The sequence below is a fragment of the Cetorhinus maximus genome, chromosome 1 (assembly GCF_964194155.1).
Source record: "Cetorhinus maximus chromosome 1, sCetMax3.hap1.1, whole genome shotgun sequence".
NCBI lineage: Eukaryota > Metazoa > Chordata > Chondrichthyes > Lamniformes > Cetorhinidae > Cetorhinus > Cetorhinus maximus.
In genome coordinates, this window is record NC_135879.1 from 30,350,329 (window position 1) to 30,373,408 (window position 23,080).

Below are 23,080 nucleotides of genomic sequence, written 5' to 3' on the forward strand. Positions count from 1 at the left end.
GAGGTAGAGGTCAGTGCGCCAGACAACAACAGCACCACCCTTGTCAGCAGGTTTGATGACAATGTCAGGGCTGGACCTGAGAGAACGGAATGCAGCAAGTTCAGAGAGAGACAGGTTAGAGTGGGTGAGAGGAGCAGAGAAATTAAGACGACTGATGTCACGCCGACAGTTCTCAATGAAAAGATCAAGAGAAGGTAAGAATCCAGAGGGAGGGGTCCAGGTGGAGGGAGAATATTGGAGGCGGGTAAAAGGATCCGTTGAACAGGGAAAGGACTCCTGCCCAAAGAAGTGAGCACGGAAACGAAGGCAGCGGAAGAAGATTTCAGCATCGTGCTGAGCCTGAAATTCATTGAGATGAGGGCGCAAGGGTATGAAACTAAGTCCTTTGCTGAGCACTGAACGTTCAGCATCAGAGAGGGGAAGGTCAGGGGGTATGGTGAATACACGGCCAGGGCTGGGATTGGAAGATGGGATGGGGACAGAGGGACAGACATGGGTGGAGGGTCCTGGATGGGCGTTGGTGTTGATGAATTGTTGGAGCTTGCATTCGTTTGCACTTGAAAGAAAGAGACAAGGTTTCTTGTTGAGGCGTCGGATGAGACGAAGAATAAAATGAAACTGGGGGCACAGGCAGCTTAGAAATAGGGTGTGGCGGTGCTGCTGGAGGGAGAGGTCGAGTGTGTTCATATGGCGGCGCATGGCACTGAGTGTGGATCTCAGGATGCGACGAGAACAGCAGTCCGAGGAGCGTTGTATGTCCCAGAGATACCTGTAATCCTGGGTGGATTCGAAACATGAGGGATGGAACTTCAGTTGAAATCCACGTGGGGTAAGTCGGAGATGGAGACAGTCACTGAGGAAGGAAATATGGCTGTGAAAGCGAGTTTTAGTAAACACCTTGTCAAACACCAGGAGAGAAATGGAAAACAATGAAGGTGAACAAGGCAAAAGAGAGAGACAGAAATCCTGTCGGAGAGAAGAGCAATATTTCTTCAAGGTAGGCATTCCTTGAAGAGAAGTGGCAGTCAATTAAACACTAAAATAAAAGCAAAAAACTGCAGATGCTGGAAATCCAAAACAAAAATAAAAATACCTGGAAAAACTCAGCAGGTCTGACAGCATCTACGGAGAGGAACACAGTTAACATTTCGAGTCTGTATGACTCTTCAAGAGAACTAAGGAAAAATACAAAATTTGGACATGTTTGGATTAATTAAGGAAAGCCAGCCTGGATTTGTTAAAAGCTAACTTGACTGAGTTTTTTGTTGAGGTGACAGAAATAGTTATTGAGAGCAATGCAATTGATTTGTTGTGCATGGACTTCCAACATGCGTTTGGTAAAGTGCCACATAACAGGCTTGTCAGCAAAGTTGAAGCCCATGAAATAAAAGGGACAGTGGAGAGTATGGAAGCAGAAAATAGTGGTAAACGGTTGTTGTTCAGACTGGAGAATGGTATATTGCGGGGTTCCTCAGGAGTTGGTATTAGGATCCCTGCTTTTCCTGATCTATATTAATGACTTGGACTTGGGTGTACAGGGCACAATTTCAAAATTTGCAGATGGTGCAAAACTTAGAAGTATTATGAACTGTGAGGAGGATAATGATAGACTTCAAAGGGACATTGACAAACTCATGGAATGGGCAGACATGTCAGCTAAAATTTAATTCAGAGAAATGTGAAGTGACACATTTTGGTGGGGTGGAGGAGGAAGGGCAATTTAAACTAAAAGGCACAATTCTAACCAGGGTACAGGAACACGGGCTTGCAGGTATATGTGCACAAATAATTGAAGTTGGCAAGGCAAGTTGAGGAATTGGTTAAAAAAAGGCATTTGGGATCCTGGGTTTCATAAATGATGGTATAGAATACAAAAACAAGGAAGTTATGATGAAGCCTTATAAAACACTGGTTTGACCTCAGCTGGAATATTGTGTCCAGTTCTGTTCCCTTTAGCCAAGGGGTCGAAAACCAGAGGTGGACATGAGGAAAAAAAATATTTTATGCAGTGAGTGTTACAATTTGGAATGCACTTCCTGAGAATGTAATGGAGGCAGATCCAATCATGGCTTTCAAAAAGGAATGGCATAAGTACCTGAAGATAAAAAAACTTGCAAGATTGAGGGGAAAGGACAAGGGTGTGGGACTAGTTGGATTGCTCTTGCAGGGAGCTGGTGCAGGCTTGATGAGCCATATAACTTCCTTCTGCGTCATAACTATTCTATGATTCCATAACAGTTCTGTCCCTTATTCTGAGATTATGACCTTTAGTTCTGCACTCTCCAGCCAGAAGAAACAGCCTCTTTGTATCTACTCTTTCAAGCCCTCCAAAAGTTTTAAACATTTCAATGAGATCACCTCCTATCCTTCTAAACTCCAAGAATATAAATCCGTTCTACTCAATCTCTCCTTGGAGGACTACACTCTCATCTCAGGAATCAGTTTAGTGAACTTTCGCTGCACTCCCTCCAAGAGAAGTATATCCTTCCTCAGGCAAGGAGAGCAAATCTGTACACAGTGCTCCAGAAGTGGTCTCACCAAATTCCTGTATAATTGCAGCAAGACTTTCCCACTGTTATACTCCAGTCATTTGCAATAAAGGCAATAAATAATACCTTTCGCCATCCTAATTGCTTGCTATACCTGCATGTTAACTTTCTGTGATTTGTGTACAAAGACACCCAAATCCCTCTGAACACAACATTTACTAGTTTCTCACCTTTTTAAAAAAAAATTCTGCTTTTCCATTCTTGCTACTAAAGTGGGATTTCACATTACCCCACATTATGCTACATCTGTCACCTTCTTGTCCAATCAAGTAACCGGTCTATATCCTTTTGCCACCTTTTTACATCCATCTCAGATTATTTTCCCACTTAACTACATGTCAGCAGCAAATTTGAATACATTATACTCGGGCCTCTTCTCTCAACCACTGATATGGATTGTAAACAGCTGAGGTCCAAGCACTGATTCTTGAAGCACTTCATAAATACACCCTGCCATCCTGAAAATGACCCATCTACTCCTCTTCTATTTTCTGTCCGTTAGCCAATTCTCAATCCATGTTGACATATTACCCCAATGCCACAAATCCTAATCTTGTGTAACAACATATTGTGTGGCACCTTACTAAATGCCTTCTGAAATGTTACTTCCACTGATACCACCCCTGATCTACTCTGCTGGCTACACCCTCAAAAAACTCTAATGTATTTACTAAATACAATTTCCCTTTCAAGAAACAGTGTTGAGTCTGCCTAATTATGTGGTGATTTTCCGAGTGCCCTATTACTACGTCCTTAATAATAATTTCTAGCATTTTCTCTACTCATGATGTTGCCTAATTGGTCCAAAGTTCTGTGTTTTCTCTCTCATTCCTTTCTTGAATAGCAGAGTTACATTTGCTACCTACCAATTCATGGGGACTGTTCTAGAATCTCAGGAATTCTGGAAGATCGAAAACAGGATCCATGTGAGAAGACAGATTGGACCGCAGTTTCAGGAAAATGACATGTCTAGCAATGCAGTGCTCCTTAATAGTAAATTGGAGTGTCAGGCTAGACCTTGCGGCCTGGATTTTCACCGAGTCAGGTTGATTCAGGAGCCCTTTAAAAATGGCGGGCGGGATTCTGGGGTTCCAGATCCCATTCGGGGGCTGTCTAATTTTCGGGAGTGCCTTTAAAGGGTGCGGGCTGCTTCCTGTCAAAAGCTCGCATCCTGCACTCCCAACCTGGCCAGCTCCATTGCTGACATAGATAGCTCCTGGCCTCTGTAATTTTCATGGAGTCGGGCCGGGTTTTTAAAGAGCTGTGGTGCATGGCCCCTTAGAGGAGTGGTGAACCCTAGTGTGCATGAGAGGACCTTTTAAAAAGTAAGTTCAAAAGGTCTCCCTCATGCCCCCATGCCAATTTACACTCCGCCACCCACCCTCCCAATGATCCCTGATACCATCTGTGCCAAGTTCTTCACTTCCACCCACCGCCTCATGGCCCCTCATGCCCCTAAGCCAAGTTCTGTCCCTATGCCAGGCTCTGCCCTTCCACTCACCCCCTATGTCCCTCCATGCCATGTTCTGCCCTTACACCCACCCCTATGTCCCCTCATGCCCCCTATGCCAAGCTTTTCCCCCTCCCATCCCCTATGTCCCCAAACACTCGATGCCAAGCTCTGCCCTTCCACGCATCTCCTATGTCTTCTCATGTCCACTATGTCAGGCTCTGCCTTCCCATCCTCTCTGTCCCTTTATGCCCCCGATGGCATTCTGGACTTCGACCCATCCTTTATGTCCCCTCATACCCCCTATGCCAAGGTCTGCCCTTCCACCCATCCCCTCAGGCCTCTCATGCCCCCTAGCTAAGCTCCGGCACTTCTATGCTCATTGACCCACTGTACACTTTCAAGAACCAATAAACACCACAGTGTAAAGTGGGATGTTTAAAAAAACGCTTTGAAAAAATTTAACCCATTGATCACGTCCTCCTATGAAAAAAGTAGTCTGGACAGCAAACTAATAAAAGTGTCAATTATCCAGGCCCTTTGAAGTTTCAAAACCACAAATCACAAAATTTGAAACCACTTGACTTATGTCAACAAACATTGTGAAATTAACCACAGAGATCAGAGAGCCAGAGCTGTCAATCAAACAATGTTTCCTCTGGGGATCAGGTGTTCTGTTATTCCAATAGATATTTGGGTTCTCAGCCAAGGGTACAAGGATGAAAATCCAGGCCTGTGTCTCTTGGAGTGGAACTTGAATCTACTTCTTTCTCATTCAAAGGAAGAAGTGCTACCACTGAGCAATGGCAATGCACAAAGTTGGGATGCTAGCAAGCTCCTGCTCCTGATTGCTCAGTTCCTGTTGGTATAAGTATTCTTAGTAGCAGGAATTTCTATTCATACATATCTTCTTTTTTTTCTTATTTTAACATTGGAGAATACATCAGCATTATTTGCTTACACAAAGGAAAGCTGTATCATTTTAATTTTTTTTATTCACGAGACACAGGCATCAATGACAAGGCCAGCATTTACTGCCTATCCCTGATTGCCCCACAAAGTGGTGATGAATTACATTCTTACACTGCAGTCCATCTGGTGAAGTTATGTCCATGGTGCTGTTATTTGGGAAGATCCAAGATTTTGACCCAGCAATGATGACGGAATAGTGATATATTTCCAAGTCAGGTGGTGTGTGACTTGGAGGAAAACTAGGAGGGTGCCATGTTCCCATGCACCTGCTGCCCTTGTTCTTACAGATGATGGAGATCATTGCTTTGGGAGGTGCTGCTGAAGAAGCCTTGGCAAATTGCTGCAGTGCATTTTGGAGATGATATGCCTGGCAGTTGTCATGCTGGCAGTGGAGGGACTAAATGTTTAAGGTGCTGGACAGAGTCCGATCAAGCAAGCTGATTTCTTTGGATGATGTTGAGCTTCGGGTGTTTTTGGAGCTGCACTAATTTAAAAGTATTCCATCACACTCCTGACTTGTGTCTTTTAGGTAGTGGAGAGGCTTTGGAGAGTCAGCAGGTGAGCCACTGCACAATGCCCAACCTCTGACTTGCTCTTGTAATCACAGTGTTTATGCGGCTGGTCCAGTCAAGTTTCTGGTCCCCAAGATATTGATGATGTAGAGATTTGACAATGGTAATACCGCTGAATGTTAAGAAAAGGTGGTTGGGCTCTCTTCTGTTGAAGATTGTAATTGCCTGCCACTTGCGTGAAATGAATTTTACTTGTCACTTATCAGTCCAAGCCAGGATGTGGTCCAGATCATCCTGCATGCAGGTATGGACTGTTTCATGATCTGAAGAGTTGCAAATGGAACTGAACACTGCATAATGATCAGTAAACATCCCCATGATGGAGGGAAGGTCATTAGTAAAGCAGCTGAATGGATGGGCTTTGGAACTCCTGCAGCACTGTCCTGGGGCTGAGATGATTAGCCTCAAACAACCACAACCATCTTTCCTTTGTGCTAGCTATGACTGGCTTGCTAGGCCATCTCAGAGGGTAGTTAAGAGTCAAGCGGCATTGCTGTGGGAATGGAGCCCTATTTCAAGCAGATTGGGTAAAGACAGCAGGCTTTCTTCCCTAAAGGATATTAGTGATCCAGTTGGATTTTTTTACGCCAATCTAGTAATTTCATGGTTACCATTACTGAAACTAGCTTTTTATTTCAGATTTTAAATTCCCCAGCTGACATGGCAGGATTTGAACTCAGCCTCTGGATTTTTAATCCACGTCTCTAGATTACTTGCCCAGTGTGCTACATGAACAACATCTGTTCCCCTTACTGTGCTGTTAGATGGCAAAGCTTATCAAAACATCATGAAGCAGGGTTCCTATTTACAAATGTGATTCATGATTTCTGACCAGTCAGGTTTCTCTTTAAGAGTAAAGGATTGTTTGGACAAATGAATAATGAAGGAAACGATGTGGACACCAACAGTAATTTTACAGTTACTGTTTTCAGGTTCTGGAGTTTAGTGTGCGTGCAGTATTTAAAGTCAAATTGGAAATGAAGAATTGATTTTCTTTGCACTGACTTTAATTGCTAGAGAAACAAAAATTGAAATACTGCGCAGGAAAAGAAAACACACATCCATTGTTTACTTCTATAAGGTTTGCCTCCTCACAGCGTGAAAGAACATCACCGCTTCTCATCATGTATACAGCTGGTGGAGTGACAGCTGCTGCTGGGACTCAGCTACGATATACAACCACAATATGAAACTGGATCATTGCTAATTTTATTATGATATTTATTTAGTGTTAGCAATAGAAAGTCATTGTCCATTGATGTCAAAACAGGTAAAAGGAGAAAAGGTAATAGATTTTCTGTTATTGCCAGTTTTCTTAGCATACTATTTACAATCCTGTTATTACAGGTAGTTTTATGAGTGCCTGGAAAGCCTACTTCTCATATAATATATTTATTGCTGTCATTCAATATTTCCACAAGGATAGTTATTCATTCCTAATGCAGAACAGATCATTTTGTAATTCACAGCATTCTTGGTTTAAATTAAAAGAAAGCTGCAATCTAATTTATGACCCTGCTATAGAAATGCTGCTGCAGTCATCACATCACATGTGTTAATGGTTCTTTCCACAACATCAATTCCAACACTGCAGCACTGTACTTAAAGGGCTGAAATACCCTTCCAAAATCTTTTTTTTTTTGGATATTTATTGCATTCTCCAGTGTGTCCCTATTTTATGATACATTACAGGTTAACTTACAAATACATACAGATGAATCTCACGTAGTTCTGTACATTTTAGCACCATTACATATTTGATAAGGGTCAACATTTTCCCTTGACAGGAGGAGGACTTAGGACCAGAAAGAAGGGTGAATCAGGAATCGCACTGGCCATTGCGTATCGGTGAGATATGGGTCATGAGTACTTCTTGGGCTTGCTGATCTGAGTGGCATGAAACTTGAATCTTCCAAGTCATCCGATTATCTCTGGATCTTTTCATCTGGGAGGATCATGAAACTGTGGGGATGAGAGGAGTGTGTTGCACTCATTCACAAGCATCATTTACTCAAGCTAATGAATGTCCCACAAATGCTTATCTAAGTGTTCTTTATGGGCAGTAGCAAGTTGCATTTGAGGAACAGAGCTTCATGCTGCTAGAAGTGAGAACCGAATGAAAGTATGAATTGCACTGCACATTTGTTCTGGTTGCAGCAGGCCAAATACACAAGATTGGTTCTTGCATAAGGCATTAGGACCCCCTTCCAAGATATTTGGACCAAGAACTTAAAAACTAGACGCCGGCGTGCACCATACAGCCCCTCGAGCCTGCTCCAACATTCATTACGATCATGGCTTATCTTTGACCGCAACACATGGTATGACCAGACTATTTGCAGCTTGGTGCTTGTCAGGCCAAGGTGAAATTTGCAAAGTATTTTTTTAAATATCTGGCAAGTAAAAAATTATTCTGGAGTGACTTATATCATGAAATGAAGTCCATCATCAGTTTCGGTCACATTAAATTGTAAAAGCAAAATATTCTATAAAATGCTCAGTTTATTTACATCTCATTTAAACTGCAACCAACTCCAATTCCAGAATTGAAACAATGCTATCAAATCCAACTTGAAGTCCACTTGTCCCTTTTATGTTGCTACTTGTCACGAGAATCCACAAGTGTAAACATGGTCACTGCACTCCAAAGGGTCTAGGGTAAATTTACTAGAATAGTACCAGGGACAAGAAACTTCAGTATAGAGAGACTAGAGAAGCTGGGATTGCACTCTTTAGAGCAGAGAAGGTTAAGAGGAGATTTAGTAGAAATGTTCAAAATTATGAGGGGTTATGATGGAGTAAATAAGGAAAATGTGCTATCATTAGTGGGAATGTTAGTAACTAATAGAGACAGGATACTTGACAGAGAGCCATAGTGGAGATTAGGAGGAATTATTTTATTTAGTGAAGAATGATATCCAATACACTATCAGAAAGAATGCAGATTCAGTAGTATCTTTCAAAAGGGAACTGGATATATACTTTAAAAATACTGGGGTATCAGGAAACAGCAAATGATCAGGAATAATTTGAAGGCTCTTTCAAAGAGCTAGCAGAGGGACAATGGGTCAAATGACTGTCTTCTGTATCATAAGATTCTAGGAAAGTAATTATAATCCCTGTTGGATGGATAGGAGATGGCAGGAACAAGCAGGCAACAAAATGACAAAATAATCAATATAGTGTTGTGGTGCAGCATTGGTTTTCAAACCTTTCTGTGTGGGGGGACATCTACAAATACTGGCACATTCTGATAACCATTGCAGATATTGGCACATTGTCTGGGTCTCCAATAAATACAGCATAAGCTCGCTATAATGAATCCTGCTTATAATGAACCTCTGGTTTCAATGATCCCAATAGCAAGATCCAAGTTTTTACAATGGAAATGAGCCCCACTGCAATGAACACTGAAGCAGTATCTACCCAGATGCAATGATGGAATTCAAGCTGAGGCTAATTGAAAGGTAACCTATTGTATTGCAAACCCACATGACATATGCATTTATTGCCTGATAAGATAGCTTGCCAACTGTAAACAAACTCCAATGAGGCAGCGGGAATAAGGAAGCAACTGCAAGGAAGAAATGGCACAGGGCAACTGCAGTCACACAACATGTGAAGATGGTGAGCAAGAGATCACCTTTGTCTCTGAAAATAAATGGCAAATTTAGAGGAAAGAATTTTGTACTGTGACTCGTGAAGATCTTGATGAGATGGTCTATCACTGATTTGAGACAGCCAATGAGAGTAACATTCCACAATCGGACGTTGCATTCCACACAAGGGCCAAAAAATTTGGCAGTCGTTACCCTGGAACTGAGGGCCTTTGGACTGGTTGACAAGATAGAAACAGCGAGTATTGAGAAAAGCATGAATAATATAAAGCAATCTACACTGCATAGATTTTGCTTTAAGAGAATAAAATGGTGTTCAATTCAAATTGATCCTACCCTCATTTTCTAATGCCACAGGTCGCCAAACTCTACTATAATGATTTTCTGCCAGTCTGGAGAGGGTTCATTATAGTGAAGTCTGACTGTAATTCTATACTGTCAGGAATCTGCTATTCCTGCTTCCAAAACACAGTGCAAGCAACCAGAAGAAAACAATGGATTCATTGCAGAAAACTTTTAAAAACCTGTATATAGCAACATAAATAGCATGCTTGTTTGGTCAATAAATACAGAAAAAATTGAGTTCAAAAAACATGGTTTCCTGGCCTCAGACGTTAACATGAAAAAACCCCAGAATCTCTACATCATTCACAGACCCCAGTGCGAAAACCTATGGCGTACAATAATTGCAGCAAACAGAACCCAGAAATCATTTAAAAACAATTATACTTAAAAATGAAATGGAATTACAAAGAAATAGTGATTTAGTTTGTATTTATAATTATACTTCAGAATCTCTGTTTCATACTCTACAGGTATTAAAACTATCCCTGGAGGAAATTGGTTGCATTCACACCATTCTGAAGGAAGTTTAAAAAATCCAAAGTACTGACGGGTTGGACAACTGCAGCTCTCCCATGTTAAATTTTACTGAATACAAGTCTGAATTGTTTGCTGTACATACACCACTTACATGGAAAGTTGTTCCAAAAAAAATGGGTCACATTACAAAAGCAAATATAACAGATAGGCAAACAGTGTTGCAGCAATGTCTATACAATGATTTAGCTTCTACACAAACATCAAGTGAACAACCAAATAATAGCACATCTTCCTAAATGGCTGTATTATTTGTTGTTATATTAAATCATCTGCTAAAACAGAATAGTTTTGCTAGGTACATGAACAAGATTATTTTGGTGGAAACTAAGAACAGTTGAAATCATGTACCATCTCAAGAGTTAAAAGGAGTCTGAAAGTGACGGCACATAATTTAGATTGGTTTCTAATACAGGCACTGTGACAACATTTTTTTTCATGTAACTATCAGGAAAGCTCAAATCAAGCAGAAACCATTGCACATGGCAAACTCCTTTTAAAGGACAGTCTAATAATATAATTGCTAATTAATTGCTTATTATCCCTGTCGCCTATATTTTTAATGATTGAAAATAAATCATGGAACATTAGATTTCATTGTAACAAATATAGGAACAAAATGCACATCTAAAAGTGTAATTACTACCAATTGTCAACCTTTCTAGAAAGATTCCATTTCACGGAGTATATTTACGATAAGCAAGCCTTCATACCTTACAACAGCAGAGTAAAGATACAAATTACAGATTCTACTAATGAAGAAAATGACTAAACTACAACATGAAATTGAAAAACTTTGATGCATAATTAATCACGAAAGAGGATGCAAGACCTTTAGAAGCATGTCATTATGCTTGTGTTTTGACCTAGAGATTCTTTGTTTTATACAACTAAGTGCCAGAACCACCTAGAGTACTTATTACACATATTTATTTTGCTGCTCCACTGTCAGCACACTTATCAGCTAATTAAATTTTAAAGCTGTTTATACCACACCTTGGGGACAGTCTTCGTGTGCATAGATTGTATTCAATTTACATGTAGCTTTTACAAATGTTTGCACTGTTGAATTGAGATTTGACATGCATAGTTGCTTACTCAGCCACCCTGACAATTATCAATTAGCTCCAATACTCCTCATCCATATTTCAAAAAATATCACTTTGCTTTTCATATCTCTATTTGTTCAAAATATCTCAAGAAACAGTTGACACAGTTTGCAAAACAAATCTCATCAGAAAGTTGATTTCGGCACAGAACTCTTCATTTTGTTAAACTGCCATTGAATGACACCAGGAAAATATTGCGATCATAAAATGTGAAGCTTAATTGGAAAACACAATAAAACCTAGGTTGAAAGAGATATGGTGATTACTTACACTGCTTCTATTTTTCATTAAGAAGAGCAGGTTTCCTTTCAAGCGGCACCATCTTTCTGTGAGTTCTGCATGAGAAAATGAAACATTAATAAAATGGCATTTGGCTGGTGAAGGAAAAATGGTTCTGAAAGAAGATGCATCAGTAATAAAGGTCAGAGAAGAAAATCATTAGAAAATTCCTGATCCAGCCAGCAGCTGCGTACATATGACAGCCTGCTAAATGCCAGATAACTCCCCAGAAGGCTCTTCTTACCCTGCAGCTGAGAGATTTGGTGACTGCAGCAGAAACCATCTGTCTTTTCATTGGCTTCTCATCTCGCGGGGAAGGAGAAGCAGGAACTTGTGTGATTTTATGTAAAACAAGACGATGGTCTTTTTTTAAAATAAAGACAAAGCTCGTGATAATGTATTGCAGCGAGGTAAACTGGCTTCAGTTTATGCGAATCATTTTCAGCGAACCACGCAGACAGGTTGAAATATTAATCAGTCCTTTTTTTAAAAAATGTGACCATGCATTGTGGTTCATTAAGATGAAGCAAATTATTTTCAGCATGCAAAACATCAAATAATTTGCAAAACTAATTTAGCAATATTCAGTAATTAAAATACAAATCAGGGAAGCATCCTCTCTGACAAGCAGTTGAGGAAAGATTCTTAAAAAGTAACACACAGCAAAAATGGACAAGAACACCCCCATTTGAAATACAAGGCCTTGAAAAAAGTGTAGGGAAGCCAGGTAGCAGGAAACAAACCTGGCAAAGGTCAGGGACATGGACAACCTGCCAATCTTAATGGCAGGGCCTCATTTAAATAAATCTATACTAAGTAACATGCCTCACAACTGGATTAACTACTTGGCCGGTGGACAGGAGTGTCCATCTAGCAGCAAGGGACCACAGCTAGGGACTTGTGTGAATGGCAGTCAAAGGCGGGTAGAACAGTGGGGCAGGGGTCGGGGTGGGAGGGAGGGAAGGGGTGAGAGGGTATGGCCACCATTGGAGATGGCGGGGAGGAGAGACGGTAGTGTAGAAAGCTCTGAGCAGGATCAGGAAAGGGGAAAATAATCTGTCAAAGATCAGGAGCAGGGGTAACCTGGGGCAAGCGAGGCCCAGAACTTTCTCCTAAGGCCCGGGGGAGCACTTGTGGCCCACAGGGATGCCTAACTTACATTCTGGGTCACCTGTGGCCCAGGAGCTGGCTCCCAGCAGGTTATGTCTGATAGGTAAACAGACACTGACTCCTCATTTATACCTCAGGGTGAAATTGCAGGTTCAATCCTAATTATAACATCAGACCTGGTCTACATATTTAAAGTAGAACCACCCCACCTCCTTCCTGCAGGCATCATGCTTGCCTGTCAAAAGAGCAGCTTAATATCGGGAAATGGCACATAGGCGGTGGGGATAGAAGAGGGTAAGTAATTCGCATTATTTTAAATGCCCCATCCCCGATATTTTTTTCAACAAGTGGGGGTAGTTATCAATCAGGGCCAAAGTATATCTTGCAGAATCAAAGCAGATGCAACTTTCAAGTGCCATTGTGTGATGGAAGTGCAATTTTCAAGCAAATAATTGTGCGCCAAGTATATTTTGCCATGATAAAATTGTCCAAATATGAATACTGCCCATTGACCTGCAATGTTATATAATAGATAAATCTGATAATTTTGAAATACCCTACAACTTGAGAAGCTGGATAGATTCTTAGACAGATTTTTCACAGAATCACAGTGCAGAAGAGGCCCTTCGGCCCATCGAGTCTGCACCGACACGTGAGAAACACCTGACCTACCTACCTAATCCCATTTACCAGCACTTGGCTCATAGCCTTGAATGTTATGACGTGCCAAGTGCTCATCCAGGTACTTTTTAAAGGATGTGAGGCAACCCGCCTCCACCACCCTCCCAGGCAGTGCATTCCAGATCGTCACCACCCTCTGGGTAAAAAGGTTTGTCCTCACATCCCCGCTAAACCTTCTGCCCCTCATCTTGAACTTGTGCCCCCTTGTGACTGACCCTTCAACTAAGGGGAACAGCTGCTCCCTATCCACCCTGTCCATGCTCCTCAATCTTGTACACCTCGATCAGGTCGCCCCTCAGTCTTCTCTGCTCCAGTGAAAACAATCCAAGTCTATCCAACCTCTCTTCATAACTTAAATGTTTCATCCCTGGCAACATCCTGGTGAATCTCCTCTGCACCCCCTCCAGTGCAATCACATCCTTCCTATAATGTGGCGACCAGAACTACACACAATACTCCAGCTGTGGCCTCACTAAGGTTCTATACAACTCCAACATGACCTCCCTACTTTTGTAATCCATGCCTCGATTGATAAAGGCAAGTGTCCCATATGCCTTTTTCACCACCCCAATAACATGCCCCTCTGCCTTCAGAGATCTATGGACACACACGCCAAGGTCCCTTTGTTCCTCAGAACTTCCTAGTGTCATGCCGTTCATTGAATACTTCCTTGTCAAATTACTCCTTCCAAAGTGTTTTTGATCAACAAGGGAGTCAAGGATCATGGGGGCAAACAGGAAAGCGGAGTTGAGGCCGTGATCAGATCAGCCATAATATTATTGAACGCCGGAGCAGACTCCTTATGCTCTTAGCTCTTATATTCCTTATGTTCTCTTAAGCATTTCAATATGATTTTGGGAACTCAGGAAATTCCAGTAAGCAAGTTTCCTGGGGCCTCGCTCAGCACAGGCACCTCTACACCCTTTCTAGATCCAAATCCACTCCCAGGAGAATTAGAACATAAGAAATAAGAGCAGCAGTAGACCACATGGCACATCAAGCCTGCTCCACCAAGCAAAAGCAAATCAGTACCTGATGGGAAATAAGCCAACATCAATGATCTATTGAAAGCTCAAAACGACTTCAATCCAAATTATACAAACTTTAGTTGGGGAGAAACACTTCCTCTGCCCACTAAGGACTCAAGGCTAAGTTCATTGCTTCAGCTCTTCAATACTCATGGCTCCAAGCTCAATGGCAACAAAGCTAATGTAGCAAGCACCTTGCTATTAAAAGCTACAAATGGCTTCACTAAATATGCACCTTAATATACATGCTTGAAATGTCAATAACGCACACATATTTCTACTGCAGTCAAAAAGAAATCAGAAAACATCACGGTTGCTATCCAGTAAAATATATTTTCCCTTCACTTGTTTGGAAACAAAGTATGTCTCAAATTATTCAGGACAAACAGTTCTCAATATTTCAAACAATATTCATTATAGCTGAAGGTTGCATTATAAAAAATGTTTTAGAAAGGTTAAATTCAGAGTGACCTCTTTAATACTACAAGTGCAATTTGAATTCGGAGCAGGATTAGTTAAAATCGGAGTTGGTGGCTGGTGGGTTGGTGGGGGTGGGAGAGGGGTGGGGAGGCAGTGGAATCAGGCAGCATCCCGGAAGACAAAATCGGAGCAAGATCTGACTAATTTTAAATAGTGAATTTCATTAGATAAATTGTGCCTGCAGCAGGCCACCTATCCACATTTACTTGCAGTAGCAGTCCCAAGGTGGGATATTTAACGGTTGAATGCACCTCTTAAAGAGAGGTTGCATTCACTGAAAAAGAACATTGATTATATCTCAATTTTTTTGTGTTAGGCAGTATATATGGCTGGAAAGAGTGGAGTGATCACCCTCAGTTATTCATAAACCTCACTGGAGGTATTATGGCAGCTGTCAGTGACAGGATGGATGTGCCTTTCCCACAAAATGGGAAGAAGATGCACGACAGCCTCTCATTGAAAATATGGCATGAGATGACAGAGGAAATCAACTGCAGAAATATCACTTCAAAGATCTGGATCTAGTGTAGGAAGACATTCAATTACCTCACCGGATCAACAAATGGGCATACAGCTCATTTCCCATCTCTTACTTGCAAACTGGTCACAGTTCCTCCCCTTTCATTCTTCGGCATTTACGTCATTTACTATCCCTGCATAACATCCTCACCTCCAATCAGAAAGGCACGCTCTACTACCTCACTGGCCCACTCCAAAACCAGGAGTTAAGAAAGTTGTGTTGTCTGCCCGGCACCAAGGCTCAGAACATCTCCTCATGGCTGGAGAAGAACTTGGTGGGAGGGGAAAGATCTAGTTGTACTGGTCCACATAGGAAACAATGACATAAATGGAACAAAGAACGAGGTTCTGCAGGCAGAGTTTGAGTAACTGGATTCTAACTTAATAAGCAGAACCTCAAGGGTAACTATCTGGGCCAAGCACAAATTAGTATAGGGTCAAGCAGATGAGAGAATTAAATGCATTGATCAAACAGCATTGTGGGAAGAAAGAGTTTCAATTCAATGGCACTGGCACCAGTACTTAGGAAAATGAGAGTTGTTCTGTTGGGATGGGCTCCACTTAAACCAGGCTGGAATCCACATCCTGGCAGATTGTGTAACCAAGGCTGTGGGCAGGACTTTAAACTAAAAGGCTGGGGGTAGGGTGGGGGTGAGGACAGGGTCAGGTGAAGGAAATTTAGAAATCTAAAGAGGAGGGTCGAGGCAATCGAGCACTGTAGCAATGTGGGTAAAGACAAGCAGAATGGCACAGGAAGGAACATAGAACTTAACAGTAATAGTGCATCAGCGAATACAGTCCAAGCAAAGGATTCAGATACAAAATAAAATTGAAGGTTCGTTATCTGAGGCATGAAGCAGTCGTAATAAGATAGACAAACTCGAGGCACAAAGAAATAAATGTTTTAGATCTGATTGCCGTTACAGGGACATGGTTGCAAGGTGGCCAAGATCAAGAAATAAATATTCCAAGGTATACAACATTTTGAAAAAACAGGCAGAATGGTAAAGGAGAGAGGCAGTCCTGATACTAAAGAATGACATAAAGACATTAGAAGAAAAGATTTTGTCTCAGAAGATCAGAAAGTAGAATAAGCATGGGTTGCGATTAGAAATAACTAGATTCAGAAAATGCTGTTGGGAGTAGTCTATTAACCCTGTGACAGTACCTAAAACATCAGACAAAGCATAAATAATTGGAGCTTATAATAAAGGGCAATGCAATAATTGTGGGGAACTTTAATCTTCATGTAAACTGAGCAAATCAAACTTTCAAAAGTAGTCCAGAAAATGGCTTTGCAGAATGCATTTGTGATAGTTTCCTAAAATATGTTGTGGAACCAACTAGGGAAAAAGCTATTTTGGATCTACTGTTGTGCAATGAGGTAGAGTTAATAAGATTTTCTTCGCTTCTCTGAGGATTAGTGATCATAACACAATCGAATTCCATGGTCGGAAATGTCCCAGATTTCCACTAAATGCGGTAATGGGCAGGTAAAAGGATGTTTTACCCATCAGCCACAATGGCGGGTTTTCACGCCGTATCATCCCAAACCTGCCACATTATTTATGTATACCTGGGAAACACGCCATTTTCATGGCAGGTGGACTCTCATTTTCCCTCCTGCCATCACCTCACTGCTTCATCACACCAGGCGCCACATTTAAAGTCCAGCTGCGCGCACACATCTCAGTGCTTCCAGCGCATGACTGCTGCAGGGAAGGTGTCCATGAAAGGCAAAAAGACTGCAGCCCCCAGGTTTAGCGATGCATCACTGTAACACCTTTTGGATGCTGTGGAGGCCCATTGGGATGTCCTCTACCCCTGCTCTGGCCGCAGGATGGACAACAGCGTGACCAACCAGGCTTGGGAGGCAGTGGCAGCGGTAGTCAGCACCAACACCCTTAAAAAGAGGACTGCCACCCAGTGCCGCAAGAGGATGAATGATCTCCTCTGTTCTGTCAGGGTAAGTCACTCTTCTCATCACTCTCAATTCACACACACTCAAACCCATCACACATCCACAGGACCCTCACTCACTGCTGGTTCAAGGGACATCACCATTGACTCTCTCACACTAAACATCACTGTCCTCATCCTGTCCGTGGGACCACTCACCACTCACACATGTCAGGCATACTTATCCTCTGGCTTGGCGGACATCCTGCTTACACTTTCTCCATCTCTATTCATGCATCCAAATATAATTGTTTCAATGAAATCATTAACCATCCAAGTGCCAATAGATAGTGCCTTTCTCAAAGGAAGGTTTACAAACTCTGCTACTTCTATCAAGTGCTCCCACCGTGGCTTCAACATTGCTGCAGGTTGGCTGTTGTGGATAATATTGGAAACCTTGCAATGCTCATGGCCAATGAACCCGTGCCTGTGAGGGGACAACATATTAGAGTTCCTTAGCTGCTGCCATGGCTGTCTCACCAAGCTGGCTATTGGGCAATATGGTAGGTATTGATTGAAGGGTGCATGAAGGAGCAGACATCCTGAGAGAGGGCAAAACTTGCATGTCTCTTATACCATGGCCACTCCTGTGGGCATGCAGCTCATCACTCCTATTCATCTGAATAAGAGCAGACTACAGGAGTTGAGTGACACTTTGACATCAAAGGTTTGGGGTAACATATTGGCATGGATAGAAGATTGGCTAGCTAACAGGAAACAGAGGGTAGACATAAATAGGTCTTTTTCTGGTTGGCGGGTGTGACTAGTGGTGTGCCACAGGGATCAGTGCCAGCCCTCAGCTTTTTACAATTTATATAAATGACTTGGATGAAGGGATCGAAGGTATGATTGCTAAATTAGCTGATGATACAAAGATAGGTAGGACAGTAAGTTGTGAACAGGGCACAAGGAGGCTATAAGGGGACATAGATAGGTTAAGTGAGTGGGCAAAGATCTGGCAAATGGAGTATAATTTGGGAAAATGTGAAATTAACCATTTTGGCAGAATAAAAAATAAGTTTATTATCTAAATGGTGAGAGATTGCAGAGCTCTGAGATGACCCCAACCCACCTATTTCTGGAAGTAAAGATTCAGCCCTTGGAATTTGGAAAAAGGTGACAGCATTATAAACAGAAAAGCACTTGAGAACTGGCAGACAACAAGAATACATATTTGTTTTTATATGTGTACAGAAAACCTGAGCTGTGCAATTTAAGTAACAAGGTGATAAAGATAAGTGCAAGTGAAGAAGGCCTTTCAATTCGTGTTCACAGAAACCTGCAGTTCCCATATAATACTCAGAGGCCATTGTGGTACATAGTTTTCATGGCAAATCTTTATTCATATTTCCTTCTTCCGTAAGGCCACCTTGTCACCTTTGTATGTTATATCAAAGGCAATGTGGAATATCATAGTGTTTAAACTATAGTGTATGAACACTGCATATGTAGTGCCATTGTTACTATGCTACTACATAAAATAAACTACACATAATAACCAGACTGGGAACTACATTCATAACTTTTGGTTCTTCCTGATCGGAAAGGATTCCAAGTTGACATGTGAAACTAGGCCCAGATTTTCCCTCTGGGATCAGGTGTGCAGAGACGGGAGAATTCCCTGCTCTGCGAACATGACCTTTAATAAAGGGGGGGCTGCATTACAAGTCAGGCCCGCTGTCCCCGGAACGAGTGTGGATGTTGCTGGGTGTGGGGGCTGCCAGGTGTGGAGGTGGGCTGGGCAGAAGGTCTGCCTCTGTGCTCCTGCACTTTAAGTTATTTTTTAAAAATTAAAACAAAAAACAGCGTTCTAGCCCTCACCCCTCACACTCCCCATGCCTCATCCATGCGAAACTATGGCACCTCATGCCCTCCCACCAACTCCCAATGGCCCCTCATACCCCTTATGCAAACCCATACACCTCATAACCCTTATGCCCCCCCACATTCCCATGTCCCATTATAGCTCCTATGCCAACTTAATGCCAACTCATGCCAATCCATGCACCCCACCCACCACCCTTTGCCCTCACCCCTCCATGCCAACTCAACTAGTATCCTTTGACAATTCTTTTACAGTTCCAATGAGTTTATGCACCTTTTACACATAATCATGTCTAATTTTAACAATCCCAGAGAGTGCCTTACCTCTCCCAAATGTGTCCCGGGACCATATCCAAAGGGGTACCTTACCTCTCAAAAGGAGTACCCTGGATATCAAAATGAATCCATCAAGTTCAGGCCTCCTCTTACCTGGCCTAATCTGCACATTTCTACCAAAATCCCACTTCAGAGGAGGCAGCTGGTGATTTAAATGGCCTGCAGCCTCTATAAGCCACACATGCGCAAACCCAGGCCCAACTCAAACACATGCAAAAATAGGAAATGTCGTGTTCGAGGACATTCAAATTTCCATCCAATTCCAAGATTTTCATCACAAAGGAGAGCCCATCCATCATAGCGAAAATCTGGGCCTTACTGTTCAATATTTTAAAGAAATAAGTGTAGTACAAGACAAGTTCACCATTTTCTTAACCTTGGGTGACATCCACATTCATTACCCTAGGTGTTAGAACAAAACACGCTCGCAGTATACACGAATTAAAATTACTATTAATTTTGCAGTCCCAATCTTAATTTAGTGCAATTGAATAAAACAGATTGTGTGCATCACAGCACTCTGAAATGCACTTTCAAACAGGGCAATAAAACAATATGATTTGTGTTGAGTGTGCTGATCACAACAGCTGCAACCCTGCGGATGTTACAAATGGCCTCAGAATACTCAAGTTGAAATTGAGAAGAAACACAGAGCTTCTTGTTGATCACAATGCAGAGAACAGAACTGAGCTCCCCCAAGGCAGGGAGGTGGGAGGTGGTCTCTCATTCAAAGGCACTCAGTACCTGATCGAGGGACCCAGCGTAGGGAAGGGGTGTTGCTGAAAGCCACCCCCTGCCCTTCCTTCTGCACCACTCCCTGCCGCCCCCCCCACCCCCCACCCCCACAACCCCCCCACCCCCCCACCAACCCCCCAACACTCCCCGCAAGACCCCCATCCCGCCACTCGCTCACCTTTGGCCTCGGGTCCCTCTTTGATCTTGGGCCTCTGCTACCAGTGACAGTGCCTGCTATGGAGGACTGCAGGGCTCTGATTGAACAGCAGCTCTCGGGGGAGTGGCAGGGGGTGGTTGGGGGTGGTGATTTCTGCCCCTGGGGTCCTTAGTAGTGGAGAAGGCCCAACGGTAGTCACTTATTATGGCGGGCCTTCCAAAAAGGAGGCAATGTGGAGCTCTCGCTGCTTTTCCAGATGGCAGGGAAGACCCCCGTCGCCTGAATCAAATTCCACCCATTAGTGACCAGAAAGCTATCGATTGTTGTAAAAAGCCAACTGGTTTACTAGTATCCTTCTGGGAATGAAACCTGCCATCCTTTACCAAGTCCCGGCAGCACCAGGAAGTTATCAATGGCAGCTGCTGGGACCACAGCTGAAATGAGGAGCCCACAGCCCAGGATCCCTGGAGCAGGTAAGACCAGGGTCTTGGGCCAAGAGGGTTTAGGAGCATTAAGGACAGGGGCAATGGCGGGGAGAGAGTCGGTTTAAGAGGGAGCCAGTAGGAGTGAAGGGAGGGTTCAGTCTAAGCGGGGCCGCCCCACAGTCAGCAAAGGGCCTCCCCCGAAGAGCAACCTCCCCACCGCATCACTCCATCCTGCCATTTAACCGTTTGAAGTTAAAACCAGGCTTCCCGCTCCCACCCTGCTACCCATGCCAAACGTATTATGGTTTGGGTAGCATATTATTAGGGTCAATAAGCTTGATAAGAAGCCTAATTGACCTTTAATTGGTCATTTTAATACGGCAGGCAAACTACCGATTTCAACGCCCGCCAGCACTCTGTATAATGGGGATGAGCTCCGGGGTGGACGGGAAGGTGGTGGGATGGGTGCCCACTCCATGGGATGGGTGCCCACCCCATTTTACATGGTCATCCCCAGAAACAAGCCGCTGGGAAACAAGCCCAACGGGGACATGTAAAACTCAGTCCTCTGTCTCCTCACTAGCGTCTGGGGACATTTGCCAAATTTGTGAGAGCTGTTCCACAGATTAGTCAAGCGACAACCTGACATAGCCATACTTACACTTTACAGCCTGTGCTGCAGTCCCTGGTTATGTCTTGTCCCACCAGCAAGACAGATCCTGTGGGCGTTACAGGCTAGGCTAGCATTTATTGCCCTTGTTCTGAGGGCATTTAAGAGTCAACCACATTGGTCTGTAGGTAAGACCAGCAGATTCCCTAAAGGACATTAGTGAACCACATGGGCTTTTACATCATGGTCATCATTAGACTTTTAATTCCAGATTTTTATTGAATTCAAGTTCCACCATCTGCCATAGCAAGATTCCAACCCGTGTCCCCAGAGCATTGCCCTGGGTCTCTGGATTACTAACCCAGTGACAATACCACTATGCCATTGCCTCCCCCAAGCATTAAGTCAAACATGGGCAAGGATTACCACGCCCACCCTCCCTCAGTTCATGAATCAAGTTACAAGAGTAAACTGCGCCCATCACCTGCCAATTCATGTGCATGTACATTCAGAGCAAATTTTGAGGAAAGAACTATTTCCTTCATAAAACAATTGCCATGTTAGATTGCATTATGTTGTATATATTTATTTGCTGTGATCATTTTAGATCTCAGTCCCTACTTTTTAAGAATTAATAAACGGTTGCAGATTAACATATCAGGCTCTAATGCTATTGGCCATCTATAGTTCTATTCCAGTTTTCAGAATAAATCCCAAGAAAATGTTTCGTATGATTTACATTACAAATGTTTTAAACTTCTTCTATCAAAATATGGAGAAATTAAAAACACCTGCATTTTGTTACTGTAACAAAATCCTCCAGGAATTATACAAGGTAATAAGCATATGTGGAGAGATTTTCTTGTGATTTGATGTAATATGCCATATGGTTAACCAGTCATTACAACCAGATTGTTTTTCTGTGTTGGACATAGGAATTGGAACTATTGTTCTGAGCTTGGGTCCTTCCAGCTTGGACTCTGGGCATGGGCCTTTGGTTCTTAGCCAGATTGTAGACACAATCTGGTATCTGCTTAACACTTGTTTAATAGTACTACCTCTAAATAGGTTATAGAGTAGGCATGTAGCTCTTCGGCATGATTCCAACCTCTCTCTTGAGAGTCTAACACATGACTGACTATCGTCAGTGGTACATCATCATCTACTTATACATTAGCATATCCCATCTGTTAACTCTTTATACAACAAATATCAACAAAATTATTGTTTAGCACATGTAAGCATTTTGTCAAATATCTTTGAGTCAAATATTTTCTTTACTTCAAACTTTCAACAACTAAACCAAGATAAAAGAACATAATTTCTCAGAGCAATTCAAAATCTTATTTCAGAATTCACAGGGGGTGGAATCATCCCAGATTTGCACTAAGTGTGGTAGCAACCAAGGTAAACGATGTTTTACCCACCAGCCGCAATGGCAGCTTCTCACACTGCATCATCCCAAACCTGCTGCATTAGTTATGCATTCTCAGGGAACACACCGTTTCCATGGCGGGCGGACTCTTATTCACCCACCACGCCATCACCTCACCGCTTTATCACGCCAGACACCATATTTAAAGTGCAGCCGCACACACACATCTCAGTGCTTCCAGCCCAGGACCGCTCCACGGAAGACAGGATGGCCCCAAAAGGCAAGAAGATTGCAGCCCCCAGATTCAATGATGCATCACTCAAGCACGATTTGGACGCAGTGGAGGCCCGCCGTGATGTCCTCTACCCCTGCTCTGGCCACAGGATGGGCAGCAACATCACAATCCATCTTGGG

General features: G+C 42.7%; 1 protein-coding gene across 3 annotated transcripts in view; it reads right to left on the reverse strand.

Annotated features, from left to right (window-relative positions):
* inpp4b (inositol polyphosphate-4-phosphatase type II B) overlaps nt 1–23,080 on the reverse strand; it is a 915,802-nt gene that overhangs the window by 806,150 nt on the left and 86,572 nt on the right. For all 3 annotated transcript variants that reach the window (XM_078539235.1, XM_078539226.1, XM_078539253.1), the window contains exon 3: nt 11,419–11,483. In XM_078539235.1, the coding sequence (XP_078395361.1) occupies nt 11,419–11,483 (65 nt within the window). The remainder of the gene's footprint in view (nt 1–11,418; nt 11,484–23,080) is intronic.